Below are 23,472 nucleotides of genomic sequence, written 5' to 3' on the forward strand. Positions count from 1 at the left end.
CGTTGTTGTAACACGTGCTGAATGTGGCTTGGCATTGTCTTGCTGAAATAAGCAGGACGTCCCTGAAAAAGACGTTGCTTGGATGGCAGCATATGTTGCTCCAAAACCTGTATGTACCTTTCAGCATTAATGGTGCCTTCACAGATGTGCAAGTTACCCCCAAACCATCAGAGACTTTGCGCTGATAACAATCCAGACAGGCCTTTTCCTCTTTAGCCATGACGTCCATGATTTCCAGAAACAATTTGAAATGTGGACTCATCAAGCCACAGGACATTTTTCCACTTTGCGTCAGTCCATCTCAGATGAGCTCGGGCCCAGAGAAGCCGGCAGCGTTTCTGGGTGTTGGTGATATATGGCTTTCAATTTGCATTGCAGAGTTTTAACTTGCACTTGCAGATGGAGCAACAAACTGTGTTCACTGACAGTGGTTTTCTGAAGTGTTCCTGAGCCCATGTGGTAATATCCATTACAGAATGATGTTGGTTTTTAATGCAGTGCCGCCTGAGGGGTCGAAGGTCACGGCATTCAATGTTGGTTTTCTGCCTTGCTGCTTACTTGCAGAGATTTCTCCAGATTCTCTGAATCTTTTGATGATATTATGGACTGTAGATGATGAAATCCATAAACTCCTTGCAATTGCACATTGAGAAACATTGTCCTTAAACTGTTGGACTATTGCTCATGCAGTTGTTCACAAAGTGGATGCTCCCTTTAAGGGATGCTCCCTTTATACCCAATCATGACACTCACCTGTTTCTAATTAACCTGTTCACCTGTGGAATGTTCCAAATGTTCCTCAACTTTCCCAGTCTTTTGTTGCCAGTGTCCCAACTTCATTGGAACGTGTTGCAGGCATCAAATTCAAAATGAGTGAATATTTGCAAAAAACAATAAAGTTTATCCATTTGAACATTAAATATATTGTCTTTGTAGTGTATTCAATTGAATATAGGTTGAAAAGGATTTGCAAATCATTGTATTCTGTTTATATTTATGTTTTACACAACGTCCCAACTTCATTGGAGTTGGGGTTGTATATAGTTCTAATTTTAAGATTCATTTCAAGATACCTATAGCCTATTTCTAGACATTTGTTTTAAGAAATTTTATCTTGTGTAACTCTTCTATTAGCAGATATTTTTGCTTGTTTTAAGAAATGATGCTCAAAACAAGCAAAATTATCTGACAGTGGAATTTTATTTAATCCGGTATTAATTCCCCCCAAGGGTCCACGTTTCCTTCATCCCAAATGTGGTGAGCTGAGAAAAATGTGGACTCTGAGGGCCGGGTTCAAAACACTGAGACTATGAGACTACATTGTTTTTTTTGTTTTTTTCACTTGCTAAGTTATTGTGTTGAAGATGCATCAGGTAAATCTGAATTTAAATGATGCAAGATCCTGTGGTCTAAAATGTCATAATAGACATTTTTATCACGTTTTCTGTCGCCTTTCACTCTGAAATGATGCAGGTTTTCAGGTCAAGTGCTGTAATTGTTTCACTAGTGGGTCTAACAAAGCTGAATAAAAAAGCCGGGGTATTTGATTTACTTAGCAATGCTAATTTAAATTTTGAGAAGTAGAATGTATATTTTGAGGAGTCGGACTGAATCTCATGCTCTCGGTGAGAGTTTGATAGCTGACCAAATGCTGAGTTGAAATATGGGTTTTATGACTGGAAGTTTTGAAGGGGTTTTTGTTTAAAACGGGTTTCTAAAGGGAAATTTAGTCTGTGTATGACAGTGATACGCCCCCACCCCCCACTTCCCGCGCCCCACCACCACCACCACCTCCCCTCCATGGAGCCTGTCCATCTGTGTGCTTAGTAGGCACCAAGGCTTTGCATTAAAAGATTTTACACCAAAACATACACTTCTTTAGAAAAGCGGCAAGTGCACAAATGTTTTTCGGTCCACTTTATTCTTCATATGTTGTCTGCACACTGTCCACTGACTGCAGATGCACTGCAGCTGGCCACAACAACCTGTGTGACCCGAGTTATACAGAGTATGCTGGAGCAAAGAAAATACTGAACTGTGCAAACAGTGGTACTTTAGGAAACAACATTAGGAATCACTGTACTAGACAGTGAAACACCTTTTCATAGCCCACAAGTAACAGCACTGCAAAGTTTCATTTTACCTCATTAAACATTGTGATTGAATTCATAAGTAGCAAGCTTCTCGAGTGATCTTCAGCATTGGAAGAGGGAACTACATTCATCTCTGCAGAGCTATGGCCTGCAAGAACTTTGAAACTACTGTCAGAGATATTAATATATATTCTTTGTGGGGTGTATGCTTTGCAATAGTAAAGAATGTTAATGCCTTTCTGTATACATCTTTTGCTTCTTAAAGGCTTGTCATTTTATTTGTGGTTTTATTTGTATGATCGTTAATGGCTAATGATTGCCTCACTGTCATAAAATCTGTCTTTGCTTCATGCAAATGGCACAATTATTAGGGATATCAAACCTTATGTGCAGGAGAATTATAATATTACACTAATCAAGTATTTGATAAAAGGGGTCCAATGCTTAAATCTCATTACAGGAAATAACTGATTTTACTAGAAACTAAGTAATGACATGCTTCACATATGAAAGTAATTTTTAATCAGAGGTAGGATGGGGGAGTTTCTTTTTAGCGCTTTTAAACACACAAACACACACACACACACTTTAATAATCAGATTAGCAGTGAAGACAACACAAGATCATAGCATATCACTGTATATTCAAATCAAACTTTTCACTCAATTGCTGGCTCAGATATTCATCAGATGAATGTCATAGCACACATTTACTACCACAGATTCTTGAGCACCTTTTTGAATAAGAAAAACAAAAAAAAAATTCATAATGAAAATATTTCATTTTGAGTTACTTAAGTGTGGAGTAGAGAATGTCAGAAAGACCACTGCACTTCATACCAGATACAATATTACACATTTTGAAAGTTTTCTGCACGCAAATGCAAATATCTTGGGCTAGAATAATGTCAGTGTAGATACTCCACTGACAATTCTTGATTCATACCTAATGTACACACCAATTGTAACACAAAAGGACATCTACCTCTTCAGGCTATGAAACATCGACCTGGACAAAAACATCCACTTCCCATATGCATTTCCACACCATAGTCTTATCAGTTTTACTCTGCAGATTGACCATGTTTAAATTGTGTATACTTTTTTACAATGAAACTAGGTTTCATGTAAATGTGTGAAAAGTGCAGTAAATTAAATGTGAAATTACACTGAAAATATGTGACTTGCCCCTTCTTCCTTCAAAACTTTAGCATATTAAGTTTTTCAGAACTTTTTTGTTTAAAAATCCAGAATCTTTTGCTATCTTTGTGCTATGCTCTATTGATTCAACGCAGCACTTTTCTAGTACTAAATTCAACTGCCCTCCCCTCCCCCGAACTACATGGTAAGCCTTTGAACATTTGAATTTACAAACCACCCACTTTAACCTCAACAATCGACACCATCTTAAGGGCAGTCCCATCACTATAGTAATTCAACTGAAAGTTTGATAGATGATCCCTTCGGAAGACAAGGCAACAAGGGAACAAGTCAGCTGCCCAGAGATCACTGATTTGATGCAATTCCTTTTTCAAACATGGAGTAATGGCAAACAAAGCTCTTTGTCTCAGAAATAAAATATTCTTCTGATTCAAGAGTTGAAGTTCCCTAAGGGCATGTTTAAAAAATTGGAAAAAGGTACGGAAATTTAAGAAGAATCCATAATAACTGCAAAAGCTCTTCAAGAGTGGCAGTGATGTTAGTTTAAGTCACTGACTGATTACTAAAGCAGTGCCATCATAGAAAATCACACTGGGCCTTAACACTTCAGCGTCATACAGCACCAACATCATTTAGTGTCAAAGTGAATCTTAAGAGCAGAAAAAGCAAAACTTTTTTTTTCTTTTAACCAGGCCATTTTTTTGGGCTGTTCAACAGAAATGTTACTCAAGCTGCAAACTATCACACATGTGCACAAAAACAAGACTACTGCATAGAGTGTACAACCTCGTGTCAAAGAGCAGTGTCAGTGCTCAGTCTAAATAACTTCCAAACTTTAATCCGCAGATCCCACACATTTCTACATGACAGGGCCTGTATGTGTTCTTTTCTCTCCACGCTTTTGGGGTTTCCTTTCTCCTGAAGATTCCCTGGATACCACAGCAAACTCTAATGGGTGCTTTGATCACTGCCCAGGAAGGAGGAGCTTGTGGCATTAAACGCAGCTGAAGGAGCAGTATGGAGGAGACTGGGGAAGGGATAGGGACTACGAGATGGAAAAGCTGTTCCTTGGGGCTAAATGCTCAGGTCGTCTTTATCATTTATTATGTATTCATTATGAGCTTAGCTACTGTCTTTTTTTCTCTATTAATTTAGCTTGTACCTTTGACACAAGAAGGCAGGGCAGATAAGTCTGTATGCGCATGTAAAGTTGCTTGTAGGATTCTTCTCATGTTTATACACACTAGGCTTGTTTTTGTTTTATTATTTACTTTCATTGGCACCATCCAAGTCCTTCTCTCTCAGGTACATGTTCTTTTATGTTATGCTTTTTTTCATCTTTGACCCACAGCAACATTAATATTGAGTATAACAATAAAATTCAGCTGTTTGACTTTTAGAGTTTGTCAGTGTCTACTTCTCTTCTTTTCCTGGCTCACCTCACTACTTCTCACAGCTGTGCCAACTCAGGTTACCTCCTCATACCCCTAGACTGGGTGGGTTAAATCTTTAAAATTATATTCTGATGTTTTAACCCAAAGTTAGTGTGTACTTTTCACAGCAGACAAGACCTCACTGCTATGTCCATGAAGGTTACGTTACCAGTTCAAGCAGGGATTTTACTGTGTTTAGTTTGCCAGTACTCTTTGCATTTCTTTCTACGTGAAAACTCCTACAAAACATTTAGCTAATATGAATATTGTATCTTGCAAATAATAACATGGAGTGATTTGAATAATAAAATGCAATAGAGAAGTGTCAATAATGCTGTTTCTGAGTTTGCAGAACAACCAGAGCTGTAGCTGTAGAATTTCAGCTGAATGAATTTTGGAATGAAACAGCATCACTTGAAATGAGAACAAATATAAACCTGGGTAAAAAGTGATTTCCTCTTTAGTGCATATGTGTTTATGTATATGCATGTTTGCATGTTAAGAGAGTGAGTGTAGTAGTGTTTAGAGGTCAGGAATGTACAGGGGGCAGTTGCAACATCATCAGGCAGAGGTTTCACACAATTGCTTTAGCCTCCGGAAGGAATGCTTCCCAGCACTTCACCAACTAAGAGAGAAAGGTAAGGAGTCAGTAAAACATATTTGCATGCAACAAACAAACACATAAACACAAACAAACATGCACGCACCCTATGTTGTGAGCGAAGGAGAGACTCCAGGTATTTCACTATGTGGTGTTTGAAATCTCTGCACTTCTCTTTCTGGAAGAAAACAAGGAAGATGTTCTAAAACTCATGGAAGTATACAGAAATTCAAAAACATACACAGTACTACGCAAAAGACAGAGATCATCCTTTCTTAGTCAAAATTGCAATTAAATGCAACATTCATTATTGTTCAGCAAATAGATACAAGATGATCGACTTGCCTAAAGAAGAAAAAAGGAAATCAAGTGAGAAAAACAGCAGTTTCCAACCCAAGTCCAGACCTTAATACTAATGAAAGCTTACTTGGATTGTGAGATGCAAAAAATGCAAACAACTAACGTTAACCATACACTTCAAAAAGACTTTTGAAAGACTGAAGTCTGACACGCTCATCGCAGTTTTTAGCCACAGACTATGATTTTGCAAAGACTAGGAATCTTGCAGTGTCACTATTACACTATTCACCTGGTGGAAATGTACAAACATTGATCATCACCCAGAGTTTTTATAATTAACCTGTAAAATGTGCAATTACTTTTTTAATTTGACAAAGATTTACACATCAACAAAATATGCACTGCTCAGCATTGTTGATTGGGTGTTAGGAGATAGCAAAACAAGAAACAAACAAAACAATAAACCACTGTAACAGAAAATATGACTCTTACAGGCTCAGTGAATGTGAAGTATTAAAACAGCCAGTTTACATTTTCAGTGAATATCATTATTGTTTTAAAGTGGAGCAGATTTTCCTTTTCTTAACAGAGATTTCAGGCACTCACTTATGCATGCATTCTCTCTCGCCACGCTCGCGCTTACTATTGCACCTCACTACTTGCATGAGCCAAGACTTAAATTTTACGATAATATTTAACACGGTTGATTTTGCTGTAGCATCAAGACAAAAAAAAAAAACCGAAAAGAAAAAGACTGACCTAAGACCACCACCCTGACCACCTTACACTAAATGATAGAGATGACCCAAGCACAACTCTAAGCAAAGACTCATGATTTTATTCTGACATTGGAAATTTGTCTGGGACAGTGAAATTGCTTGAAAAGACATTTGGTGTAAGGCTGGCGTAAGACTGAATTTTTAAGGTGTTCACAACACACATGAAAAAATAGATCCATATAGATTTCTTTGAAAAATACAGAGCAAGCCACGTGAAAAAAATGGAAGCTGTATCAAAGGCAAAAGGTACCTCTTCTCAACTAAAAGGCTAAAAATTTTACATTTATTTGTTGAGGCTTATATTTAATATTCTGTTAAAACAAGTTTTCTGCTTTTCCCCAGATGGTGAAAAATGAAAAATGAGCTTGTACTTAATGGCTGTTTTGATCAGAATTTAAAGAAACGAAAGGTCTCTGACTTTTAAACAGTGCTGTATGGAATTTCCTGTATACTGAAAACCCATTTGTGAACATCTCATGTGACATGATTAAAAGACTGGCTACACTTTGTATTATTTATGTTTGCTGGACCACGTGAATGCCTGGATTCAATCTAATTACAAGGATGCTTACTCACACAGTAAAACAATTAGTGATTTCTTAGAGGCTACTATGCTAATTGTGAAAATCTATTTTACCATAACAATTACGGAACATGTGCAGGACTACTAGATGCCCTAGTGTCCTCCCCTGTTTGCTACACCCACCCCATACCACCAAACAGACTTCCCTGGTCTCACCTCAAATCTGTGCACTTCCTTCCGCAAGGTGGAACTGATCCTCTCAAAATCTCTTTCACACTGGCCCACTTTAGCCTCCCACTGTACAGAGAAGGGAAAAAAGAAGGGGAGAAAAGACACAGTAAGGCAGGCATCTGGAACTGAAAAGTGAACATGCAACTTCAGTGCCTTACTGTGTGTGGACCTTCTTCATCTGAACAGAAAGCTTGATTCATGCAGGGAAAACAAACTGAGACCAAAATCTAATTTATAACAAGATGCTGGTACAAAATATAGCCAGAATTGCTATTTTGCCTCAAGTAAAATGTTAGCTTACATATGCCTGTAAGGGTGTAAAATTGTGCACCGACTTATCCTTGCATAATAAGCCTTTCTAAAAGCTGAGTAGGTTTGAGAATGCCATACATAAAGTTTGTTTTGATGACTTCACTAGTATACAGATTTGAGAGATGGTTGTGTGGTTTTGTAACCTCAGTGATGTCTTCTTTAGCCTGTTGTAGTTTGTCAGGCTTGTTGGACCAGAGAAGTTTAGCTTCAGCCTCTCGTTTCTTCTGAAGAGTGCTCTGTGCCTCCTGCCAACGCTGCCAGGCCTTCATACGCTGCTCAAAACAACCCTGACAACAACAAACTCAAAACATTAAAAAAAAAAAAAAAAAAGAAATCAACATGTAATACATATGAATCACTTATCCAACTGTGTATTAGAGCATGTGTGTCATTTAATCCTTAAGATGAGATTAATTCTTGGTCTCAGGGCTGCCGGAACCAAAAGGGTCAAGTGGGCATTTCGCCCACCATTTTCTGAAGTACTGGGGTGACAGCCCACCACTATCTAATCGGGATCAGGACACTTACATTAAAAACTGCTTTCCCTAAACTGTACGGAGGGCAACACTAACACAGCTAGTCAAACTCCAATGTCCAATGAAAACCCCCATTTCACCTGAGAGGCAAGACATTTCCTAAATAGTAAAGCTGTCCTGAGCTTGTGTTCAGTGAGAGGAGCTGCAGCTGACTAATCAGGCAAAGATGTTTTCACTGTGATATACAAACTAATGCACTGGGTCACAGTTTAAGTTACTATGTTCTGCCTGTTTAACATTTTACTCTTTACAGACACTCATATTGTTCCTGCAGCTTGAGCTGCTGTTAAAAGACGAGAAATAAAATAATAGTGAATATGTTTTATTTTGGCACATGGATCACATGGTAATTTTGGCAAAGCACCATAGTCATAAGCAGATATCAAGTTAGGTTTAAGGTTTATTACTGTTGCTATGACTGTGATACACATACAAAATAAGTGTTTCCACTGGAAATTGATGTAGACTTCAGAAAATGAATTTGAATGAAAACAGCCGGATTCTCTTCAGAGATGTCAGCTAGTAAATTTGCTACACGAGGCTAAACAAAGTGGCTGACACTGTTCATCAATAGACTTACAGAGACAAAGCATTAGTATTACAGGAGAGGTAGTTTTAGTCAGTTGCCTAATTGCATTTCATCAATTCACCAGCTGCAATTGTTTTTTTTTTGTTATTTTTGGAAACAATACATTTTGCCCCACCACATTTGGGGATGTGGCACCATCCCTGCTTGGTTTTAGAAGGGAATCCTAAACAGAAGAATGCAACGTGGCTTTCGAGACAAGATGTGAGACCATGCTCATTACTGCAGTTCAAAATATATCTAGTTGTATATCTGGGCAAACAGTTAATGGAAAATGGAACAAAAAATCTCCCAAGGACTGCGTGTACTGGTTTGGGGGAGGTTATGATATAATCAATAATCTTTTTTTTTTAACTAGAAAATGTTGTACTCCTCATTTTTAGATATCGTCCAGACCTACTAAAATGTTATGCTCTTGTGGTCTTGCAGCTCCTGCACTGTACAACAGATTCTTCACTGACACAAACAGCATAAAACTGATAAAATGATTTTGTGCTGTCAAGTTTTAAACCCTCTATTCAAGTATTACAAAAAAAAAAGCCTGAAGCAGGTTATACTCATAAGGATCTCATTACTTACATATTGAGATGATTCATTAAACTTGTATACCAGTATACCATTCTTATCACAGTCAATGGCAGTTCTAGCTCTCTAAGGCGAGGTGACATGGATGCTCTGCATAAATTTAATGACCATACTCAACTAAACCAGCTATAATTTGTTTTTTAGCATTTTCCATAAATAATAAATATCATTACATATTATACATAACACGATCACTGTTCTACTTGAATTGCTATTTCAGTTTCAGCTTTTTTTCTGTGGCTTAAAAAAATGAAATGTCCAAATACTAAAAAGAAATACAAATGCTAACATAACAAATAAATCACTGTTAAACTGTCAAAACCTCATATCTCCAAAATGGCAACTTTACAGTAGAAGAAAAAAAACCTGATTTACTTTAATGTAAGTCAATGAACCAGACGTCTTTCAAAGTCATTTTGGGCTGTTTCTTTTGGCCCATTCATCATGCAATTTACACATGATGTAAAAAACAACAGGCATTTTCAAATTACGTCAAAAAATGAAAAAAGGTCAAAAATGGAGATACGTGGTTTTGTTCCGACAACAGCGAAATGCTCAGGTACTGAAATTAATCGTGCCAGCCCTAAGTAAAACTTTATAATGCATGTTCATACTAACAGTTGAATTTATATTGTAATACAAAAAGTATTTCTTGTTATGTTACAGTAGCAGTTTCAAAATCTTTAGTATTCATATGGCCATGTAAATGGAATAATGGCAAAAATATAATTGATAAATATTCACAGACATTCTAGGCTTTTTAAAGACACTTGGACTTGGCAGAATGTTCTCACCCTGACAGCTCCCAACAGTCGCAGATAGTCTGCAAGCAGCTCTGTGAGGGTGAAGAAGTCACTGAAGGCCTGTTCCTGATGCAGTTGCTCCAGCTTGTCCTCCACCTCTGCTAACTGAGACAGCGCACGCGACAGTGCAGAGTTCTCCTCCGAACTGCCCAACATCGCCACACTCTTGGCAAACATGGCAGTGTTACTACACAACTCTACAGAGAAACAGACATTCAGTTCTCATTTACTAAATATTTACAGCAAAGAATCATCACTCTGTAACATCCAGACTGTCCATTAAAACTTCATTTTTGTTCTCACCTTTTCTGTGATTAACCAGCGAATCAACTGAAGCATGGAGCCTCCTCAACAACTGCTCCTCATTCTCCACCTCCTGCAGCTTGCTCTCAAACCACTACAATATATACAGCCACCTATGACCATCTTTAAACAAGCTAAATAGTTAAATTGTATGCAATAGTTACAAACAGACAGCTGATAATAAGAAAAGATAATGCTGATGGCATCCAGAACATAAATTTGGGATTTTTGGGTTTCTTACATTATCCGACTCGTTCATCTTTATGGTCATCTTGTTCACAGCATCTGATGCTTTGTTTATCATCTTGAGGAAACCAGATCCACTCAGAGCCTGGGTGTTCACTGCCCTAGGTAACTGACATACACATATGCAGATGTAGGTAGGTACACAATGACAAGCAAATAACGGTCTTACGATGTTAAAAACAAACATGCCTCTTCATGTCCTATAGCAGAGCCACAGTGTCTCTAGAGCCAGATTTTCTGATTTAAAGACCAGGAAAACATCCTTCTAAGGATGCATCCTTAAAGTAGAAGAAACTTTTGAAAAAAAAAAAAATACAGGAGGTTTGGGGTAGATTTTTGGGGCTGGTCATGGAGTGTCAGTGTCCAACACAGTTTGGTACTCTTCCTCCTAAAACTCACCCACTAAATCTGGCTATTAACAGATGAGTGTAATCAGGTGTGTCTGAGAAGGTAATCACCAAACTGTGCTGGACACCAGCCCTCCAGGACCTCCAGGGTTGTACCTGAAAGATTAATTGTTTCTCTACCAAAATTGCGATTTAAGAGACTGCAATTTTGAAATCGCAAGATCCTACATTATCAGCAATTTTGTCTTAAGTGAGAAAATTTAATGTAATAACACAAAGGTTGTGAACTTCTGGTAGATAAGTTAGACTAATTAGATTCAACCAAACCTCCATGTGTTGTAACATCACAACCACAACTTCCTGGCAGTCTGACATACCGCATTCAGTGTTCAATCCTCAAGCCAGAAAAAGTGGATATTCTGATCTTACTGGCCAAAAAAAAACAAAACAAACCAAAAAACAACCTGAACCTTAATTTATTTATTTAATAAAAATTGCAACTAGATATTTCCCACCAAATCATTCAGCTCTATGGCTGTCTAGATACTTTGCCACAGTGCTGGCATCTCTTTGCTAGCTGAAAGGATAAAAATCCTGTCTCTAGTGTTCTAGAGAGGTAGTGAGGATTTGAGGACATCAGAGGGAATTCTAACGGCTGTATGATGTATTTGCACAGTGAATGCCTCTTTAACATTTATTGGATATGCTTGCATTGAAGTTAAGCCTACCTCTTCTCTCTCCAGAAACTCTTGAACATCAGAGTCTTGTAACAGTGCTGGGTGAGATACTACCCTTTGGAGATACCTGCATTTACCAGTTACACATCAACATACATTAAATTAGCAACTAAACTCAAACGTTCATAGCTAAAATATCTTTTTTTAATGAACTGCATCAGACACTTTTCTACATAATACAACTGCAATGTGCAAGTAAAGTTACCTCTCCAGAGCTGCTCTTCTCTTCTCTACAAACTCAGCTGAGGATGGATCCTCTTTCCCTACTTTAACTTTAGTCATGCCTAACACATAAAATGAAGACACAAATTCATCTAATCTGTGAGTCTAACATTGAAATATAACATTGCCAGTGAAATATAACATTGCCTGGATGACATACAAAAAGATATAAGTAGGATGAATGAATCACATATAGCTCCAAAAAACAATTTCTGTGTATAACAAAACACCAGAAAAACTAGCGTATGAACATTATACAAATTAGAAGATATTCAAGGCTCTGTTTTTGTAAGAAGTGTCAGAGTAGATTTCTATTCATGTTTGTGGAACAAAACTCAGCACATGCAATCATATGCAAACACCCCCTTTCAAATTATATTCTGTTGATTTTCCAAGTGAAGATAACACGTCCTTTACAGGGAACAAACTTAATATGGCACTGCTGACTTCAGTGCACATTTTACTTTTTTTAAGTTTTGAGTTATTAGAAGAAGAAAAAAAAACTAACAAAATGTAAACATGCCATAACTTTGCACAGACCAGATTTTCATTTTTTCAGAATAGTAAATTCAGCACATAAACAGTAATTGTGGATTAAAATAAAAAGGTGTGTTCCCTACAGAAGATGTGTGCTTATGAAAATCTACAAAACGTGTAACTTGACAACACTGCATTGTATACTGATGTAGTCCTCCATGCTGGCAGTGAGGAACAAAAGATCAGATAGAGATAAAATAGGGTGAGACATCTAATAAAACGTGTTCACTAAAATCTTATGCTGTGACACGCATCCATCATGCTTGTTAATTACTGTAAAAGCTGACAGCGTGCAGTGATCACTAAAGGCTCAGTGTAATTTCGGCACCAGAATAACATGCCATCAAATTGACAGTCAGATTAAAGTGAGACTTCTTACCAACCACGCTCTTCTGAGGTGGGGGTGGAATGATGCAGCCCATCAGATTGTATTTCACTGATAGCTTCTCATACAGACCCAGGAAATCACTGAACCTCCGACGCACAGAGAATGTTTTACTGCGAAAAGCAGGCAGTGTAGTCTGTGTGGAAAAGGGTACAGTTCTGCAATTTTTTTTTAATATAGAATAAATTCCAAAGTATTAGTAAATGTGAGATGTTTTTATCAGCAAACCTGTGTTGACACTTTATAGGTCATGTAAGCATTCATGCCATCTCCTGCAAAATATAAGTCCAGTGACCAGAAAAGAAAAAACTTGCAGATACAGATAATACACTACTATTTAGACTGTTAAAACCAAAACGGCTTAAACATACCCATTTTTTCAGGATTTGTGACAGCTATGTTAAGCTCAAATGTGTCCCCACTTTCCTCCTCTTCTACCTGAAAAAAAGCACAATCTGACTCTTGTTATAAAGATAAGAAAACTGATGTGTTTCTGAGTCTACTGAGTGGTTTGAGTACCTCTTCCGAGGGCTTGTTTGAAGTGTTGGCCACGTGCAACTTGCCATGAGTGTTTACTGTGGTAGAAAGAGGTTCAGTTGGCCCGATTATTTCTTTTCTCCCTCGGCTATTTGGAGCGGTCAGGGTCAGTTCTACGGTTGCCTCTGGCGTCCAAACAAAGAAAAGCATATTGTGTGTATCAAAATAGCATTTTATGAAAGCAAATGATCACCTGCTGCTCTAAAATGGAGAATAACAATCACTACCACCTATATTTTTACTCAAGAAAAGCTTTTCTATGCTTTGTGTGTAAATTTGCAGGCCACTCTAGTCATCACAGTTATAAGACTGGTATAAGTTCACCTTTTTGGGAGTGAATTCACAGACCTGCTAGCCAGAAAAGCAAACCCAGGGGCTGTATTTTCAATCAACTTCTATAAACTCTCAATTAAGTGGAGCTAAGAATATGCCAGAATTAGGGGAGGCACAACGGTACCACAATAATATCAGTATGGAAAGCTAATTGCTGAATAATTACAATTAATAATTATAAATAAATAGCATTGAACAAATGTTTACATTTAACCAATATCTGAAATGTGTTTACTGTACCACAGAAGGACAAAACATTTATTTGCCAATGGGCTACTGTGTTAAATGACTGCATCATATTTGTTTTACTGCATTTATAATAATACAGAATCACATGCTTTATTAATCCATAATGATAGTCCAGTTAAATGTGGTACTTGCTTAACTATTTACAAATAATTATGCATCAGAAGACATGAACATGAAAAAAATCAGCATCTGTGCACAGCCCAGCACATCACCGGGGTCCAGCTCCCAAACCTTTTTGTAATTATATACCAGCTGCTGCCTGAGGAAGACCAGGAGGATTCTGAAGGTCTCCACCCACCCAAGCCAGTGTCTGTTCTCACAGCTGCTATGTACTTACACATATAGATTGACATCTTGTACATCTTCTATCCATATCTGTTCAGATTTCTTTATCAGTATTCTATCCCTGTGTACCTGCATCTCATTTATTATCTACTTCAAAGTAACCGCACATACGGAATGTACAGCAGCACATTTCATAGTTTTATTCCATAACTTATTACTGTACAACTGTACATTTGAATAGTGCAATACTAGTGCATATTGTGAACATGTGTTTGTTTGTTTATTTATTTATTTTCATATTTAAATTCTATAAGGGGGTTATGCACCTAAGATTTTCACTCACTTTCCACCTGTGAAAATGTGATGTGACAATAAACGTGATTTGATGTGATTAAGATTTGTTCACAATTCCATTGTCAGGGCACACCTAGAGAAATGAATGAATATATATGGTGATGAACACAGTTACTATCCAAACCCTAGTCAAACTTTATGCACTGACCATACCCACATCTCTGGTTTCTACACGGCAATCAGTAAGACGCGCACGTTTCTGTCATACGTTTCTGAAACCTCGTCAAAGCCAAGCGTTCCGTTACATCCCATTCAGCAATGGTGGCACATCGCTTTCAGGACAAAGAACAGGACTGAATGGAGTGTAAACAGAATAAGTCCACCTGAGGGCGGAGGAGTCTTGCTCATAGTTCTACCTGCGAACAAATCCAGCTCTTCATCGGACTGAACGCCGTTGGTTTTCGGAGCCGTATGTTTCTGCACTGTGTACGACCCTTCTTCGCTAAAGATGTCCGAGGAGGGGTCAGTCTCGGGTGGCGTTGACACAAATGGCTTATTCTGCGAAAAAGGAGCATACACTGAGCGTAAAAATCTTACTTTTGTCCGCTAACTGTGTGATAAGAACAGCAGGTATTACCCAGCACCACATATCCCACACTCCGAGTAGTAGTTAGTTGGCCTACTTACTAGCCACATTTGACACATAGCCGGCTAACGACTAGGTATTTTGTTGCTGGTTAGCTAACAAGCTAACGTTAGTCAATCCAATTCCAAGTAACGTAACGTCTGCCATTAAGCAGTACGTAAGTCATAACAGGTGCCTTTGGTCAAGTGTTCTGTCCTACTTAATAACAATCCGACTTTTTCCGTACTTAAGCAGTCTGACAAGAAATAAAAACGAACGACATCTGCGTACGCTTGTGCCGGTGAATATCTCCTCTCCATCGTCGCTATCCAGGTCTCCTGTGTCGTACTCCGGCTCCTGGTCCTCGCTGTCTAAGAAAGGAGGGGGGTTTCGCACTGAACCAAGCGACATTGTTTTGGCCCAGAAATAATGCAATATAAATTACTAAGATAACTGGTTTTTGATCGAGAGTATTTCTGACTTGGAAATGCAGCGAGCTGGACTGGAAAATGATGCTGAACGACACAGTAACATCATCCACCTCAAAACATCCTGCTATTTGTGTTCCCGGTTTGAAGTAACCGCTGTTATATCGCCGCTTGCTGGTCTGGACCGCGAATTGCATTATTGTTATTCAGGGTGGCGTCAGATAGAAACGCGTGAATGAAAGTGATTTTGAGTATTATAGTAAATATTACATTAGTGATCAGATGAATACAGACCAGAGGGCACGTCCGATGAAGGCATGTATTAAACCTCACGAATTATTTGTGAACAATTTTGATAGTAACGTAGAAAAAAGGCAGTGATATTGAGTTTTTTAAAACCACACTCCTGCAAGTACAACATACACTAACACTACCATGTCAGTCAGTGGCACTGCTATCACTGCTGTGCTCAGAATGATCCACCATGCAAATAATATCTGGTTAGCAGTGATCTGCGGTGGCCACTTTCTATTAAAGGACAGCATAAAAGGAGGCTAAAAGTTGTTGTTACTTGCATTAGTTGGCTACAGTTGGGGTTTAGAGATAGCATCGAGACACCGAGGCATGAGTATTAATGTTGTTTATTTTTTAATCATTTTAACAAGTATTTAGCCTTTTTGTCCAACTCAGGCCCTCAAGTGTCGCTTAAGCGCCCAACACACTTGATCCAAATAATTAGCTAATTAACACGTTGTGTTGGGATTTGTAAGCCACTACAGTGTGTAGGGTAGGGGGTACACGGGGACCCGAGTTGGAAAACTGTACACTAATGCACCAAAGCGCATTTCGTCCTTTAAGCACAAGATGGTGCTGTTTCTTCTCAGACCAAGGGTTCTGCCAGCGAAGCTTTGTTAAACCGAGTGATTACATGATTTTAGCAAAAGCTCCCTACACATACCGCTGCGTGCGCACGTGACAAACGCTCGCGTAGCGTGAGCGGTTCGGCGAAGCCATTTTCCTGTCTCTGTTACAGTCGCAAATCTGTTACATTTTCCAAGTGTGTTTGAAATATTCCGCGAATAATATTGTCGTCTGAGCTCATTAAAAAAAACCAGAATCTACTATCTGTATATGAGAAACTCCGAGAGGGAGGCGCGAGCAGCCAAAACAAAAACAAACATGACCTCACGAAGGGGCTCAAGTAGAAAAAGCGAACATGAACTAAACGTAATTTAACTTTATGTATATGTAAATCACTCTTATAGAGAAAGAATGTAATCATCCACTTGTCCACTGCAAGCAATGTGGAAGTCTCCCTCTGCTTCCTTCGCCAGTGTCTTGCCGCTTGAGGGGTGACCTCATACCACGCAGGACACAACTGAACCTGTCCATCATTTCAGAAAAAAATCAGATGAATTTTCTTAGGCAGTCTAGTCTCCAAGGGCGACGCCACAGGGCCACTGGCTACATAAGAAACCTGATGGCCCCAGTCTTGGTCCTGGAAACACAGCTGGTTTATGAAGAGCCTGGCCACTTCCTATTCCCCCATTATATCAAAGATAGGACTGCTAAACAAGCAGAAGGCGCTCGCGAGTGATTCCTCAATGAATGGGAGTAAACGGAGCTCAACGGCTATAAACGAAAAGTTAAAATAGTTTCTAATCACTTTCCCAAAACTGCTGTCCCTAAACTGGACAGAGGGCAACACTAACACAGTCAGTCAAACTCCAATGACCAATGAAAATCCACATTTCAGCTGGGAGGCAAGACATTTCCCAAACAGTAAAGCTGTCCTGAGTTTGTGTTCCGTGAGAGGAGCTGCAGCTGACTAATCAGACAATTTTTCCACAAATGTGTATGTGATATACAAACTAATGCACTGGATCACAGTTTACGTTACTCCACTATGTGAATTTTCTGAATGTCAGTTTGAATATTTCTTACCGCTGCCACACTAAACTAAGGGCTTCTTCACACCTACCTTGTTTGCTGTGGACCTAGCTAAATTTTCTTTAGTTTGGTTTTCTCTAGTGCTTTACTCCACCCATTTTCAGGTTCACACCAAAGAACTGTTCATGGGGGAATTCAACACCACAATATACTTTTCTCAGTGCACAACAGCACTGTACTGCCTGTTTAATATTTTACTCTTTACAGACACTCATATTGTTCCTGCGGCTTGATCTGCTGTTAAAAACAGAAGACGAGAAATATAATAATAGTGAATATGTTTTTATTTTGGCACATGGATCACATGGTAGTTTTGGCAAAGCACCATAATCATAAGCAGATATCAAATAAAGTTTAAGGTTTATTACTGTTGCTATGATTGTAATAGACATAAACAATAAATGTCTCTACTGGAAATTGATGTAGACTTCAGAAAATGAATTTGAATGAAAACAGCCGGATTCTCTTCAGAGATGTGAGCTAGTAAAGTTTGCTACACAAGGCTAAACAAAGTGGCTGACACTGTTCATCAATAGACTTACAGAGACAAAGCATTAGTATTACAGGAGAGGTAGTTTTAGTCAGTTGCCTAATTGTATTTTATCAGTTAGCCAGCTGCAATTTTTTTTGGAAACAATACATTTTGCCCCACCACTTTTTCGGGATGTGGCATCACCCCTGCTTGGTCTTAGAAGGGAATCATAAACAGTGTGGTGGTATTTTAATATCCCTCCGTCTTTCATTTAGCTAAAAGAAGAATGCAAAATGGCTTTCGAGACAAGATGCGAGACCATGCTCATTAATGCAGTTCAAAATATATCCAGGCAGCAACAATCTTCCAATGGAACAGACAGGCTTTCATTTTAACCAATATCTCACTCCACACCAGCTATGCTGGATGACTGTCAAGACACAAGCCTTTACGTCCTACTGCATTTTTATGCAGTCTTCTATTGCAGTCAAACTAAACAAAATTTTTTACTTACTGCAGTGTAGGTCTGGGCAAACAGTTAATGTTTAAAAAGGTATATAAAGTAAAATGGAACAGAAAAGCTCCCAAGGACTGCATGTGTACAACAGATTCTTCAATGACACAAATAGCATTAAAAAGATTTGACTGTGATTTTGTGTTGTCAAGTTTTAAACCTTCTATTCAAGTATTACCAAGAAAAGAAAGAGAAAAAGTACTTTTTTTCCCCACCTGAAGCAGGTTATACTCATAAGGATCTCATTACTTACATATTGAGATGATTCATCAAACTTATATACCAGTATACCAGTCTTATCACAGTCAATGGCAGTTCTAGCTCTCTAAGGCGAGGTGACATGGATGCTCTGCATACATTTAATGACTATACTCAACAAACCAGCTAAAATTTGTTTTTTAGCATTTTCCATAAATAATATATATCATTACATACTATACATCAACTTTTTGATATTTCAGTTTCAGCAATTTCTGTGGCTTAAAAAAAGAATGAAATGTCCAAATACTAAAACAAAGAAATACAAATGCCAACATAACAAATAAATGCTCAGGTACTGAAATTATTTGTACCAGCCTTACGTAAGGCGTTATGACACATGTTCATACTAACAGTTGAATTTATATTGTAATACAAAAAGTATTTCTTGTTATGTTACAGTGGCAGTTTCAAAATATCAGTCACTTTTTTTTACCTGAAAGGTCTTTAGTTTTCATATGGCCATGTAAATGGAATAGTGGCAAAAATATAATGGATAAATATTCACAGACATTCTAGGCTTTTTAAAGACACTTGGACTTGGCAGAATGTTCTCACCCTCACAGCTCCCAACAGTCGCACATAGTCTGCAAAAGGATGAAGAAGTCACTGAAGGCCTGTTCCTGATGCAGTTGCTCCAGCTTGTCCTCCACCTCTGCTAACTGAGACAGCGCACGCGACAGTGCAGAGTTCTCCTCCGAACTGCTCAACATCACCACAACATCTCTTGCAAACATGGCAGTGTTACTACACAACTCTACAGAGAAACAGACATTCAGTTCTCATTTACTAAATATTTACAGCAAAGAATCATCACTCTGTAACATCCAGACTGTCCATTAAAACTTCATTTTTGTTCTCACTTTTTCTGTGATTAACCAGCGAATCAACTGAAGCATGGAGCCTCCTCAACAACTGCATCTCATTCTCCACCTCCTGCAGCTTGCTCTCAAACCACTACAATATAAACAGCCACCTATGACCATCTTTAAACAAGCTAAATAGTATGCAATAGTTACAAACAGACAGCTGATAATAAGAAAAGATAATGCTGATGGCATCCAGAACATAAATTTGGGATTTTTGGGTTTCTTACATTATCCGACTCATTCATCTTTATGGTCATCTTGTTCATAGCATCTGATGCTTTGTTTATCATCTTGAGGAGACCAGATCCACTCAGAGCCTGGGTGTTCACTGCCCTAGGAAACTGACATACACATATGCAGATGTAGGTAGGTACACAATGACAAGCAAATAACTGTCTTACGATGTTAAAAACAAACATGCCTCTTCATGTCCTATAGCAGAGCCACAGTGTCTCTAGAGGCAGATTTTCTGATTTAAAGACCAGGAAAACATCCTTCTAAGGATGCATCCTTAAAGTAGAAGAAACTTTTGAAAAAAAAAAAAATACAGGAGGTTTGGGGTAGATTTTTGGGGCTGGTCACGGAGGGTCAGTGTCCAACACAGTTTGGTACTCTTCCTCCTAAAACTCACCCACTAAATCTGGCTATTAACAGATGAGTGTAATCAGGTGTGTCTGAGAAGGTAATCACCAAACTGTGCTGGATTAACCTTAATTTAGTTTAATAAAAACTGCAATTAGATATTTTCCCCCAAATCATTCAGCTCTATGGCTGTCTAGATACTTTGCCACAGTGCTGGCATCTCTTTGCTAGCTGAAAGGATAAAAATCTTGTCTCTAGTGTTCTAGAGAGGTAGTGATGATTTGAGGACATCAGCGGGAATTCTAACGGCTGTATGATGTATTTGCACAGTGAATGCCTCTTTAACATTTATTGGATATGCTTGCATTGAAGTTAAGCCTACCTCTTCTTTCTCCAGAAACTCTTGAACATCAGAGTCTTGTAACAGTGCTGGATGAGATACTACCCTTTGGAGATACCTGCATTTACCAGTTACACATCAAACATACATTAAACTAACTCAAACTTTCATAGCTAAAATATCTGTTTGTAATGAACTGCATGAACTGCGAATAAAGTTAACACGTAAAATGAAGACACAAATTCATCTAATCAGTGAGTATAACACAGCAGGCACTGTAGTCTGTGGAAAAGGGGTAAAGTTTTGCGATTTATTTGCCATAGAATAAATTCCAAAGTATTAGCTAATGTGGGATGTTTTATAAGTCATGTAAGCATTCATGCCATCTCCTGCAAAATATTAACCCAGTGACCAGAAAAAATGAAATCTGCAGATACAGATAATACACAACTATTTAGACTGTTAAAACCAAAATGGCTTAAACATACCCATTTTTTCAGGATTTGTGACAGCTATGTTAAGCTCAAATGTGTCCCCACTGTCTTCTACTTGAAAAAAGCACAGATCGACTCTAGTTATAGAGATAAGAAAACTGATATGTTTCTCGACCTGCGTGGACTGAATACCTCTTCCCAGGGCTTGTTCGAAGTGTTGACCAAACTGCTATTTGTGTTTATTGTGGTGGAAGGAGGTTCAGTTGACCTGATGATTTCTTTTGTCCCTCGACTATTTGGGGTGGTCAGGGTCAGTTCTACAGTGGCCTCTGCCGTGCAAAAAAACAAAATATATTTAGTGTGTTAGAATGGCATTTTATGATGGTGAATTATCAACTGCTTAACACATTATATAGCAGCTCTAAAATGGACAATACCTTGTCACTAGCGACTTCATTTTTATGCAGTCTTTGGACAGTGGGAGGAAACTGGAGCACCAGGAGGAAACCCACACAGGCACACATGCTAACTCCACACAAAAAGGACCCTGGTTGCCCAGGCCCCTCTTGCTGCGAGGCATCAGCGCTACCCACTGCACCCCTGTGCCGCCCACACACGTTACACACACACACATTTATTTATGTGTGTGTGAGTGTGTATATACATAAAAATAATAATATTAAGTTACATTTATATAGCGCCTTTCACAAACCCAATGTCACTTTATATAGCATAGGCAAAAAACAAAACATTAAGCAGTGGAGGAGAAAGAAAAATGTGCAATAAAGAGAAAAGTCTTTAAGTCAGATTTGAAAGAGGAAACAGAAGAGCAGCCACGGAGGGATTGAGGAAGAGAATTCCAGAGTTTGGGGGCCATGGCACTGAAGGACATCCCTCCCAAAGTGGAGAGTCTGGTGCATGGGACAGCAAGTGAGTTATTGCAAGAAGACCTGAGAGAATGATAGGGAGTGTAAGAGGTCAGCAGTTCTCTGAGGTAGGGGGAAGCAAGGTTATGTAAGTCTTTGAAAGTGAGCAGTAAAATTTTAAACTTTATACGCGATGGGACTGGCAGCCAGTGTAGCTGAGAGAGAATTGGGGTGATGTGAGCTGAACGCTTAAGTATGGGTGCGGACTCTAGCCACAAATTTTACAGGTTGACCAACAAAGAAGGAGTTACAGTAGTCAATACAGGACATAATGAAGGCATGAACCAAAGTTTTTGCATCTTTATTGGTCAGGAATGGTCGAAGATGAGCTTCTTCTTCTTCTTTCTGCTGTTCCCTTTAGGGGTCGCCACAGCGGATCATCTGCCTCCATCTTGCCCTATCCACTGCCTCCTCTACTTTTACACCAACCATCTCCATGTCCACCTTCACTACATCCATAAACCTTCTCTGAGGTCTACCTCTTCTCCTTCTGCCCGGCAGCTCCATCTCCAACATTCTTTGACCAACATATCCACTTTTCCTCCTCAACACATGTCCAAACCATCTCAACCTGGCCTCTCTGGCTTTATCTCCAAACTGCTCCACCTTCACTGTCCCTCTGATCTGCTCATTTCTAATCTTGTCCATCCTTGTAACTCCCAACAAAAATCTCAGCATCTTCATCTCCGCCACAGACAGACACATAGACAGAGCCACAGTCTCCAAACCATACATCATAGCAAGACGCACTTCTGTCTTGTAAACCTTCCCTTTCACTGTTGCTGCTATCCTTATGTCACACATCAGCCCTGACACCTGTCTCCACCCACTCCATCCTGCCTGCACCCTCTTCTTCACCTCTTTTCTGCACTGTCCATTGCTCTGGATGGTTGACCCAAGATATTTGAAGTCATCCACCTTTACGACCTCTACTCCTTGCATCTTCACCTTTCCACCTGCCTCTCTCTCATTCACACGCATGTATTCCGTCTTGTCTCTACTGACCTTCATTCCTCTCCTCTACAGTGCAAACCTCCACCTCTCCAGATTCTATTCCACCTGCTCTGAACCTCTCCCCTTAGCCTTGCTTCAACAACTCTTTCCCATACCTTCATGGTGTGGCTCATCAACTTTATACCTCTGTGGTTACTGCAGCTCTGCACATCACCCTTGTTCTTAAAAATGGGGACCAGTACACTGTTTCTCCACTCATCAGGCATCTTCTCACTCTCCAGGATTTCGTTAAACAACCTGGTTAAAAAGTCCACTGCCTTCTCTCCTAAACATCTCCATACTTCCACAGGTATGTCATCTGGACCAACTGCCTTTCCATTCTTCATCCTTTTTAAAGCTGCCCTCACTTCCACCTTACTAATTCTCTGTACTTCCTGATCCACCATCTCTCCCCCCGTTGTCCTCCTCTCTCTCGTTTTCCTCATTCATTAGTTCTTCAAAGTACTCTTTCCATCTACTCAACACTCTCTAGTACATTTCCCTATCTATCCTTTATCAGCCTAACCTGCTGTACATCCTTTCCAGCTCTCTCTGTTTAGCCAAACGAGGAGTCCTTTACTCCTTCTTTACTGTCCAGCCTCTCATACAGCTCATCACAGGCCTGAGCCTTTGCCTTTGCCACCATTCTTTTCGCTATGCGACT

The 23,472-nt window shown here is 39.0% G+C and overlaps 1 protein-coding gene across 1 annotated transcript; it reads right to left on the reverse strand.

Moving 5' to 3' along the window:
• Positions 1-1,902: 1,902 nt before the first annotated feature.
• Positions 1,903-15,603, reverse strand: snx1b (sorting nexin 1b). The gene is made up of 15 exons (XM_017709590.2): positions 15,334-15,603; positions 14,834-14,975; positions 13,239-13,381; positions 13,091-13,157; positions 12,948-12,991; positions 12,714-12,855; positions 11,781-11,859; positions 11,567-11,642; positions 10,487-10,600; positions 10,246-10,339; positions 9,934-10,139; positions 7,576-7,719; positions 7,106-7,186; positions 5,394-5,465; positions 1,903-5,311 (listed from the first exon to the last, which is right to left on the reverse strand). The coding sequence occupies exons 1-15, from the start codon at positions 15,451-15,453 to the stop codon at positions 5,261-5,263; spliced, it is 1,575 nt and encodes a 524-aa protein (XP_017565079.2). The 5' UTR covers positions 15,454-15,603; the 3' UTR covers positions 1,903-5,260.
• Between the last annotated feature and the right edge of the window lie 7,869 nt (positions 15,604-23,472).

The sequence above is a fragment of the Pygocentrus nattereri genome, chromosome 25 (assembly GCF_015220715.1).
Source record: "Pygocentrus nattereri isolate fPygNat1 chromosome 25, fPygNat1.pri, whole genome shotgun sequence".
Taxonomy (NCBI): domain Eukaryota; kingdom Metazoa; phylum Chordata; class Actinopteri; order Characiformes; family Serrasalmidae; genus Pygocentrus; species Pygocentrus nattereri.

Bases quoted from the DNA above. Each gene is read 5' to 3' on its own strand.
- snx1b (XM_017709590.2), bottom strand. From the start codon at position 15,453: ATGTCGCTTGGTTCAGTGCGAAACCCCCCTCCTTTCTTAGACAGCGAG. The intron at 13,382-14,833 runs GTAGAACTATGA...TTTGGACGCCAG, and splicing joins AGAGCTGGATTTGTTCGCAG to AGGCAACCGTAGAACTGACC. The intron at 5,312-5,393 runs GTGCGTGCATGT...TTTCTCTCTTAG, and splicing joins TCCTTCGCTCACAACATAGG to TTGGTGAAGTGCTGGGAAGC.